The sequence below is a fragment of the Daktulosphaira vitifoliae genome, unplaced genomic scaffold (genome assembly GCF_025091365.1).
Source record: "Daktulosphaira vitifoliae isolate Bord-2020 unplaced genomic scaffold, ASM2509136v1 Scaffold_4, whole genome shotgun sequence".
Lineage (NCBI taxonomy): Eukaryota > Metazoa > Arthropoda > Insecta > Hemiptera > Phylloxeridae > Daktulosphaira > Daktulosphaira vitifoliae.
In genome coordinates, this window is record NW_026099575.1 from 5,866,826 (window position 1) to 5,878,097 (window position 11,272).

The 11,272-nt window shown below is 23.7% G+C and overlaps 1 protein-coding gene across 4 annotated transcripts; it reads right to left on the minus strand.

Moving 5' to 3' along the window:
• Window positions 1-484: 484 nt before the first annotated feature.
• On the minus strand, window positions 485-9,225 carry LOC126904768 (2,3-bisphosphoglycerate-dependent phosphoglycerate mutase-like). Of its 4 annotated transcripts, XM_050683992.1 has the most exons (7): window positions 9,136-9,225; window positions 8,943-9,026; window positions 8,093-8,116; window positions 4,401-4,527; window positions 2,517-2,749; window positions 1,859-2,129; window positions 485-1,796 (listed from the first exon to the last, which is right to left on the minus strand). In XM_050683992.1, exons 3-7 carry the CDS (start codon window positions 8,093-8,095, stop codon window positions 1,615-1,617), a joined length of 816 nt encoding a protein of 271 aa, XP_050539949.1. In that variant the 5' UTR covers window positions 8,096-8,116; window positions 8,943-9,026; window positions 9,136-9,225; the 3' UTR covers window positions 485-1,614. The 4 variants fall into 4 exon arrangements, with proteins under 4 accessions (XP_050539949.1, XP_050539948.1, XP_050539950.1 ...); XM_050683991.1 differs by lacking the exon at window positions 8,093-8,116 and having other exon boundaries at window positions 4,401-4,505; window positions 9,136-9,224; XM_050683993.1 differs by lacking the exon at window positions 9,136-9,225 and having other exon boundaries at window positions 4,401-4,505; window positions 8,943-9,117.
• Window positions 9,226-11,272: the final 2,047 nt, after the last annotated feature.

An 11,272-nucleotide genomic window follows, 5' to 3' on the forward strand; every position in this document is an offset into this window, starting at 1 on the left:
CTTATATTTTTTAACTAAATTAAAAAACTATTTTTTATATATCTTAAATTATATTTGCAGTATTTATTTTAATATAAATATAAAAGTTATTTAATTTTTTTACGTTTACTTAAAACATTCCGTCAGAGCCGTATTAACGTAAGTTCAATTATAGCAAATGCTCCAGACAATAAAATTGAATGATTTTTTCATTTTATATTACTATAATTTTCAAATACAATTTTTATTGAAAAAAAAACAGAAAAATTATTTTTATACACTTAAATGTAAAAATTGAATTTATAATAATGGTTGCATTCGTGTAACTATAAACAAAAGAAGTTTTTTTTTTAATTTTAATAAGGTGAAAAAAAATTAAGACAATAAAGGAACTTATTTTTATTACATTAAAATTTAATGTATGTATTTATAATATAATATAAATATAAATATTTATAATATGTATAATAAAATGTAATGTATTTTATTTAATAAAATCTTAACTATAATTAAATTATATAAGATTTTCTTCTGATTTTGATATTTTAAGCTTATATTTACATAAAATTCGTATTTGTCAAAAACCAAATTGTATTAAGTGTTAATTGAGTTATAAATTCTCCAATTTATTATGTTATAAATACATTTCAGGCTGGTGGTAAACAAAAAAGTATCATACAAAAAAATGTAATTATTATTTAAGACTCTTCATTAAAAAATCATGATAATAACTTTAATGTTATGCACCAAAAATACTTTATCAGGTGTTTTAAGGAACTTAGGATTAGTCGAGTATTTACACTAAACATGAAAAAGAGATAAAAATAATTTAATACTTGTTTAAAATTAAAGGATCAGTATTTTTTTTTTTTATTAATTATTTTTAATTTTATTATATAAGAAATTAGGGGATTATATCAATAGCAAAATGAACTACTATTTCCGTATTTATATCCTGATTACAAGTTTTATGATATATAAGTGTAATATATAAATAAATATTTAATAAATTTTTTCAACTTTGACGGCCATTTGCACATAGAAGATAGGTCGTCCGGACAAATTTGATTTTTTAAACTTATAATACGTAACAAAAGCTTTAATTTAACATATGTAAAGGACGCAGTATTTCGGGAACATTTTTAAAAGTTGAAAAAATTGACTTCTGTAAAAAAATTTCTATTTTAAATCCTCCCATGTGGGCAGGTAAACAATCAGATTTAAAAAAAATGTATATCAAATAAAAGAAAAATACGTATGGTTTTTATATAAAAAAAAATTATTTTCATTTGTTCATTTTTGAATATTTTATGTCAGTTTTAAGAAAAAAAATGTTAAAATTCACTGATTTTAAAAAAAATGTAATTTTTTTGGAGATTTTTCCTATTAACAGAGAACGAGAGAAATTTTTCAGTTTTTAAGGGTAATGTCTTCAATTTGATATGATTTGTGATATTTTGACTTATCGTTGAAAGAAATCGGTCCAATGAGAGCTGAGAAAAAGTGGTGACAGCCATAAAAAAAAATAAACCTTATTGTAAAATTAATACCTTCTCAAGTTTGTATCGAAGCTAAAAAAAGTTTATCGAATATACAAAAACATAGTAGCTAAGTCTTATACAAAATATGAATTATTTAATTATTATATTTATTATTGTAATAAACTGGTTGATGTAGCTTAGAAATAGCTTTTTCAACGTATTTCTGATCACCCAAAAACTGCATAGATGTGATTACATTCATATTTTTATCGAATGTGTAAATTAAAGGTCTACCAGTTGGAAATTCTTTTTTACAAGTTTCTTGTTCAGTAAAACCTGTGTTAAAAAATGTTTGTTTATAAAATTATCAAATAATCCCTTGAAAATGAAAAGCTTACCACTTAAAATCTTGGATAATGCTCGCAATATAGTACCATGAGTCACGATTAATATTGTTTTTCCTTCACTTATATAAGGAGAAATTTCACCTTCCCAGTAAGGTTTTACTCTTTCTAAAGTTGTTTTGAGTGATTCAGAGTGATGAAATTCTTGTATGTTCAAGTCTTCAGCGGCATTTAATTTAGGATTACTCCAAATTTTCATATAATACTCGTGGTCCGAGCTCATCACAGGAGGTAGTTCATTATAACTTCTCCTCCAATTATTAACCTATTATGATGATAAAATAAGATTAATAATAACAGTGCCGTATTTATAGAAGGATATTTAGGACATATGTGCTAAGTCCACTTGATAATGGGGACCCCAACAGTATGATTTGGGAGATGTTAAATTTAACTGATGAGTTTTTTTTTATTTTTTAGGGCATACTTATGTTTAATTATAATATTTATACTGAACAATTGAAATAGTAAATAACCACCCAAAATGAGTGTTTAATATACAAATTAAAGTTCTAAAGTCCAAAAAAGACATGCCCTATATTTTAAAAAGTAATTATTAGGATATTAAAGTGTCTAGACATTTGTTAGTCAAGTAAAAAAAATTTTTAAAAATTAAAAATTAAAAATTAAAAATAAATAAATAATTTTTTACTATATCAATGCCATATTTGTTAACTACTTCGCTTTTAACGTAGCCAGTTAAATCCCCATAGTGCCGTTCATTGAGTCTCCACGATTCTTTTACCGGTATACCAGACCCATCAATACATTTCTTTATTATGTTTACTGTTTGATTTGCTCTGGTTAGAAATGACGTAAAAATTACATCTATTTTATAACCTGCATCTTTTATTAATTTTCCACACTCATGAGCCTGAGTTTTTCCTAAAACAAATTTTATTATAATAAATATCAGGGTTGTGAAAAAACGGTTTTTGTTTTGTTTTATATGTTTTTAATTATTGTTTTTTTTATTTAAGTTTTAAACATATCTAATCATTGTTTTAACCCTTCATTGCATAGAAATACATATATGCATGCTTACAAAAGTTGCTTTAAATTTTCATGTACAATAAGGGATTGTCAGAACTGGAGTAATGCTGGTTAACTTGATGAATTTTAATATAACTTAAAAATTATTTGACTAAATATTTTGAAATCCCTTGGAAATTAAGCATTAATATGTTGTTTATATCATGTCAATGTTTCAAGTTTATTAAATTAAAGTTTATTAAAGTTAACAAAAATTAAAAATAAAATTGGCTGGCATTTCTCCTTTATATTACAATTAATAATAATCAATTTTTTCCCTATAATTATATTTGGTAATTTATTCCCTAGATGTGATATAGTTTAAAATAGGGCAAATATCGCGGTACATTTTCAAAAATTGATTTGAAAAAAAAATTTACACGTGTGGATAGTCTCTTTTAAACCCTTCTTGTATTTGAGTTTCTCATAGGATTTTCATAAATAGCATACCAAAAGAAAGCTTATTGTCACTAGTATACTATATTTTATTTATATTAATATTAAAAAATATATATTATAATTTTAAAACGCAGAATTTTTTTTTTGAAAATGCCTTTTTTTACGGTATTGTAATTTGAAATATTTGTCTACATTACTAAAATTCACGGCCATGAACCATAATACGTACGAGCTAAACAGTAGTTGACTTTTTAGTATATACTTTTATATACAGTAATGCCACTGAATAATTAAATTTAACATAATTTAACGTAACGATTTTTATCTAATCGATCCGTCGATGATTACCGTAATAAAAAATAAAATGATAATAATAAAACAACCTAAAAAAGCAGTACGGTATTTGAGATTACCATAGAATAAGAGATAGAGACCATCAACTATATAAAGTAAAAAGTCTAAAGTAACAGCCTTACTCTCTTCTCTCTTTTTTTTAGTGCGTTAGCAGAGTATTGTAGTAGTTAATGAGTAGAGTAGAATAGTGTAGAACAGTATGGAACATAGTAGTGGAGTTTGCTAGTCACTTAGCTATTTAGCACAACACGGTGGAAAGTAAATAAAGAACAACCTCGATTGCTGTATGCTTCACGAGACTTTCAAATATTATTTCGATATTAATATTATTTCTACCTGACTGCAATTTATTTTAATAGCTTATATAAAAACAACGAAAAGGTGAGTCAATTTTATTAACCATTATCATAGATATTAATTACTATAAAAGTTATGATGTTTTTAAATAATAAGCTTATGAGTAGTTGAAATCATTAATGTAAATATGTAATTAATTAATTTTACCGTATTAATATTAATTAATAATTACATAGTATTTTGAATTTAGAAAAGACGAAAACCCTACAAACCCGCCTCCATTAATGACTTTATTTAAAGTTCTTAGTTTCAGTCTACTTGTAGAAAGAAACAATTTAAACTTTCTTTTTTTATTAACCTCTACATCGAAATTTATATACAAATTTAAGAATACTAAATTCATTGAAATTTTGATCATAAAATTATAATTTCTAATTAGGAAAATAATATTTACCTATATCAGTCAACAAAGCGTCATACCATCCACAAAAAATATCATTTTTCGACCATTCACTCTCTCCATGTCTTGTCATAATTACAACTCCTGGTTGGGTTACATCTGAAAAGTGAACTTCTAAATACTTGGAACAGATTGTTTGTTTAAAATAATTACATAATTTTAAAGTGTAATGGCTTTATATAATTAGAATTGATCATTTGAGGTTAATATTATTTAAAATTTAAAATATTAATTCAAAACTATATACTTTTTGATAACATTAATAGTTTGGAAGAGAAGTTAACCTGGCAACTTTTCCTCCAAAAGCACGCCACTGAGGCTAACCATTATAAATGTTAATTTTTATTACAATTTTACGAAGAACAAAATTATTTTAATTTAATTAAACTACAAATTCGTACATACAAAAATTTAAAACTATATTATTGATGTTATAAAAATAAATGTTCAGATATTTTTTTTATATTACTGTTAACAAAATGTATAAATAGAAGTAATATGGCATCCAATAGTATATTGTATAAGTTTACTGTTTAAGTTTACAAATTTTGCCCCAATGCGAAAAACATAAAATTCCTATTTTTAAATCGGTTAATATATAAATAAAAATCAGTATTTTGAATAGTAAGAATTAATAAGTATAGATTTTGGGGCCCTAATGGAACCGCATTTCGTGTATTTCCATATTTACACCACTAGATTTTTTAACTGAAATAAAGGAATTCATAGTAATATACAAGTTTAAAACGACAATTGTGATCGATATAGTAAATTGATCACCTATAAACATGAGTAACATATAAACTATAGAACTATTTCTTGAAATGAAACAATTGTGCACAATTAATCGTTCTTGAAATCGTATACAGAGTGATCAATTTATTAAAATCAACTTGATTACTGATAAAATAAAAATAAGTTTGGGAATATTTTTTTTTTAGTAGCATATATTTCTTAATTTATTATTAATTTTATATATTAAGTACTTTTTCGGTTCATCCTTTATACTTTATAAGGGTGTCAACTTTATTTATTAAAATAACAACATACATATTTAATTAACTTATAAAATAGAAAATGATTTAATTAAAATAAATGTCAGGTCGACAACAAACTATAGTGGAATTTATTAGAATTTAAGAATATAGACTAGAAATGCCGCATGACTATTTTTATCATTAGGCATTTTTCAGCTGCACTCTTCCTTGCGATTAGGCATAAAAATCTCTCAAACATAGTGTTCAAATTGCCCAACTACACTCATTTAATTATCTACACACAATATGATTAAAATATACCTATTGGAGCCTATCACTCGAAACATTCGTTGCCAGTTGGTATCACTAATTAACGCACATTGGCGGTAGTAGTCAAATCGAACACTATCAGTTCGAATACCACGTATTAAGATAAAACGGACTGTGCACGAGGCCTTATCAGGGGATCCGAATTATTATTAATAAAATCAGTTTTACCATCTTATGTTACTGATTATGAAAAATGAAAATTATTTAAATATTGGTTTGATTATTTTAAATATTTAAACATTCATTACAGGCTTTGTTTACCGACGTGTGATCATACAGGAAATAATAGCTTCCACTGTTCAATCAGTTTTCTTTTGTCTCATCGATCTAGTTAGAGCAAAGATTTATATTTTGTATCGACGATAATAGTCTGTGTTGCTCTACCGGTACTATGGAAAATATCTTTTATGTAGTCCTTTTCCCCAATAATCTTTTTAAATGTATTAAATTAATGTACATACAAATTTGTAATAAGTTTACTGTGTTAAATTTATTAATAGTTTTAAGATTGTCGCCAATCTCTGATGAAGAGCGGCATAGTTGAATACATTATACTTTACTTTTAAATTATGATTATAATATTAATATAATAATAATATAAAGTTTATAAATAATTTTTAAGAAATAAAGAACGAAATCTTTTTTAGAAGAACTAGATCTGCAACGAGTTCCTATTTTAGAAAGTGAACAAATAACGAAACAAATGCCATTTATAAAGGAATTTTTCACTGAATCTTCTTCTTTTTCCTCGCCTTAATTCCAACTATTTGGGGTTGCCCACCCTTATCCTAAACTTCCACTTAACACGGTCTCCCACATCATCTACGCACAACAACCGTTCTCATGTCGCATTCAATAACATCCTAGTGTTTTCCAACACTGAGTATAACTACAATTTAAAATTAAATTTTGTTTCCTACAAATGGAAAAATAATACGATCGTTTTATAAATATTCACATTTGATACGTCATGTAAATATATTGACAGAACTTTTTATCACTTTGCAATAATATTATTTAATTTTTTTATCATAACATACCATTGTTACAATAAACATCAAACAAAATTTACTTATTATTATTTTTTTGGAACAATTTCTATTTGTATTTTTTAAATTAAATATCAATTTTGTAAAATATTTATGTAATACTTCTATCTTGAGCTTTAAATATCAATTTTTAATTGTGTAATAATTGTTTTATGTTAAATCTGATAAAAAAAAATTTTGGACTTTATTTTATCTTCACGGTGAAAATGGCTACTGAATGCTATTTTTGTGTGAAAATTCTCTACTTTATATTTTACTTTTTTAACTTTATAATGTTATAACTTATTGAAAAGTGTATGGATCAATACAATATTTTTATGAGAAATAATATTTATATCCCTCTTTCATTCGACATACTTTATCTTAATCGGGCTATAAATAAGGAAATAGTAACTTTTGTATCTATAAATCTTCATACAAAGATTTACATCGAAGCATTATTTATTATAGTGATTTTAATCACTGTCAGATAGAATTTTACTATGCCACGTCACCACTGTGCCGCAACCTCACTGTACTGGGTTTTTTATTTTAATTTATATAAAAATAAATAATCTGCATTTGATCCCTTCTATGGGCATAAAAATATGAAACCTTGCAAATTGAGGGGTGAAACTTTACACTGCTTTACGTTTTAAAAGTTATTTGGCCAGCCTTAAATAAAATTTCTTAATACGCTACAGGACCCATCTATGAAAATTATTAAAATATAACAATAATTGTATTTTTATTCGAATCAATTTGTTAGTTTTTTCTTAAAAGTTAAAATACTAGATTCTACTACCTGAGTTCGTCGCCATGGCAATTTTTTATTTATTTATATATAACGACATTATACGTATTATAATAAAATTAATACAAATGATTTGAAAGGGTTTGTAGGTGTTAATCTAAGATAAATAATGAACTGTTACAACTATTCCTTCTATAATTATTAATATTTGACTTAAATATCGTATCCAGACCAAACTCAACGTAATAACTTATTCGGAAATAAATTTCGTACATTACGTTCTCCTTAATCAGTTAGGGCCTTACAACTTGTCTTTTGTTTTAGTTTATAAATAATCAAGAGTAACAAATAATTCATTAAAAAAAGTTTTATACTTATTTAAAATATGTGTGATAAAAACAAATAATAAAACATCATTTTTTTAACTTGTAACCTAGATGAGGTAAAATAAATACAAGACCGATTCCCTCTTGTGGATAACGATTTATTTAATATTTCCAATAAAGAAAAAAAAATATTAAAAAGAATTGGTGTAGTCAATAATAATATTTATTCAAAAACTATTTTTTTTTAACTGAAAAATCAGAATAAACTTACCATAATTATTATTTATTAATTATCCTAACAAAATATATAAACAAAAATTAATAACACTGCATTTTACAAAATATAAATTTATTTTCATTTTAGTATTTTACACATATTAATGTGTTTAAATACAAAAATTAAAAAAACCCAGCTCAGTGGGTTCGTAGCACAGTTTGGACATGGCATAGTTAATTAGTATATTGATATCTGACAGTGATTAAAATCACTATCATAAAAAACGCTTCAATGCAAATCTGTAGATAATGTTTAATTATAAGAAATTGGGAGATTATATCAATAGCAAAATTAACTCCTATTCAAATATCAAATATAGTAAGACACTAATTTTCTCAGAAATTATTAAAATTATTTAATTTTTAAAAAAAAAAAATTGTAGATTCAAAAAACTATAGTAATATGTGTTAAATCTTTTCAACCCTTCAGGATTAAAACTTAAATTTACATTTCCTATAATGGAAATACCTATTTTTAACTAAATTTTGGTAAGAAAAAAATTAATTTACGCCCTTGACCTGAGAGAGTCAAAAAAGTCAAATCTTTTGTTTTGTCATTAAGATAAAATTTTAAATGCCTAAAATATTTAAAAACGTGTAACATTTTAACTAATTACAGTTATCAAGGTATATATAATTAATAATAAAATCAATGATTATATTTTACTCGAAACCCTATGAGCAAATAGGAGCTGAGGTTTTTAGTCCTTAAAATTTTTGAAAAATTACTTTTATGGTTACATAAAAATATTTTTAAAAAAACAAAAATTACATTTAGCATCTTCAACTATTTTGTTCTATTTAGCCCTTGCTTATAACTTTAAATTATCTTTTTTTACTATTACCTTTAGAAAAAACAGTAAATGCAACTAAAAAGTATATAGCTAATGAGTGTAACATCATCTGAAAACAAATCATCACTTCTACGTCTATTTTAATAAAAAGTAAAATAATATTAATTATAGATTACTGATAATTAATTTTAATATTTAAAGACATAATGAAACACAATGAGATAAAAAACTATTATATACGTACATTTAAAAACACATTTCTAACTTTGTTAGTTATTTTAGTAAAAAAATTGAAGTAGTTACTTAAAAAGAATTGCAATAAATTAACTGAAGAATAAATATTTATTGTATTCTGAATTATAGAATTTAATAAAATAAAAGACTATATTTCTGTATTTATATATCTGTAAAAAAAATCGTTTTCACTATAAATTACAAAAACCATATTTGCACAAAAAGTATACACGTATTTTAAAATATAAAACCATTTCGTTTTACTAACGATAAAATTATAATAAAATTACAATGAAAAACAGTTCCATATTCTAGAAAAGAAAATATTTTTCAGTATTAAAAAATTATATAAGTATTAATAAAATAACAATAACAAATATCTAGTCATTATACAACTACTCTTATATTTTATACAATTTACGAATTTATGTACATTTATACATATTTTATTTTTTTACTTTTACACTAATTTTAATTTATTTTTTTTAAAGTTAATATGTATATATATATATATATATATTTAAATGTTTTGTGGTAACCTAAAGAATGAACTATATTCAAAACTAGTAGTAACCAGATAATTTTTTTACATTCGAAAAGTATTTATTTTTAAATTATTAAAAAAAATATATTAAATTGTTTTAATAAAATTCTTTATAAAAATAAACTTACATTTTCGAAAATAAAGTGTTACATATATTTTATATAATTTTATAAATGAATTTTAAAAAGCATCTTTAATCGTGTTTTACGAATAAATTTAAAGAATGCATCTTTAAACGCATTCTGCATTTAATAAATAAATACTATTATAAGTATATAATATACATACATTCACTTGATATTTAAAATATAATTTGCGTTAATTATTAAAAGTATAGTTCTTCAAAGAGGTAAGCTGTATTTGACCTCGAATTTTGTGTGAAAGGCTTTTAATATAAATTTAATGTTTTACGATATAAAATATAAATGTGAAAATATGATAATATAAATATACCTAATAATTTTTAATTATAAAATTTAATTATCAACTAGTGGTTGATATAGTTTAAGAATTGTATATTATATATATATACTAATACTATTTAAAATAATTTTTAATATTTAATTAAAAATTTTTCTTTGTAAATTTCAATCATTTTTTTAAACTTATTCATGTTTTGTATAACAACATAATTAATTGTAATAATATTTATTATAATAAATATATTTTATTAATAAAAATATATATGGAATATTTTTTTTATGATCCTAAGTCAATTAGGGGATGTCATTCAAGCTGGGGGTCTTAGCTCCCCTCTTTCCGATTATAGCTACTTCTATGAATAATTGATTTGTTTAATAAATTTAATTAATTAAAACGATTTTAATTCAAAATTATATTTTATGTAAATATTATGTTTGTCTAAAATGCAAGTGTAATGGTCAACCCTTTCTATTGTTAATAATGACCGTCCGTTCGCTAACGGATGGTTCCTATTCGTTGTGAACGAACGTTTTTTATTATTCTAAACAGTCGTCCGTTCGATATTTCATACGTACCGAACGTATTCATGAACAACGTTCGCCATATAAAATAAAATCTCCACGTATACGTTAGTGAACGGACGATTTAAAAATAGACCCCCAGGTCTTTGCAGGTGCGGTTCCAGAATAAATTTTTGGAAAATAATTTCAATATTTCTATTAAAGTATTAAGATAGTTTTAAGTCAAAAAGAGAATTTTTTGAAATAAATAATTATAATTTTAGAGGGGCTCATGTTCCTCCTTTGTATTCACGTCTGGGTCGTTGTTTGTAGTACGATTTGAGCCATTTTGGATAACATTTTTTGTTCATTATTATTATTTTCATTTCTATTTTCTACTATGACCTTTAAAAGAATAATATTGTATTGTGTTTTATTCTATTATATTTAAAGTCACATCCCCACCATCACTGAAATATGTGTAATATATTTATGTATATGTAATAATCATGTCGCTTATAAAACTGAACGATTGAATATGTAGATTATGTGTTTGGTATTAAAAGTTTTTTTATTATGACCTTTTATTGGAATATATTTTTATAATAAAAAAATCTAGGGTTTATAATTACTTTTGTCAATTATTATGATTTTTATAAGTTCTAAATAAATTCAGGAGT

Bases quoted from the DNA above. Each gene is read 5' to 3' on its own strand.
- LOC126904768 (XM_050683991.1), bottom strand. From the start codon at position 9,015: ATGATTTGTTTTCAGATGATGTTACACTCATTAGCTATATACTTTTTA. The intron at 2,750-4,400 runs GTAAATATTATT...AATTTGTTTTAG, and splicing joins CGCTTTGTTGACTGATATAG to GAAAAACTCAGGCTCATGAG. The intron at 1,797-1,858 runs GTAAGCTTTTCA...TTTTTAACACAG, and splicing joins ATTATCCAAGATTTTAAGTG to GTTTTACTGAACAAGAAACT.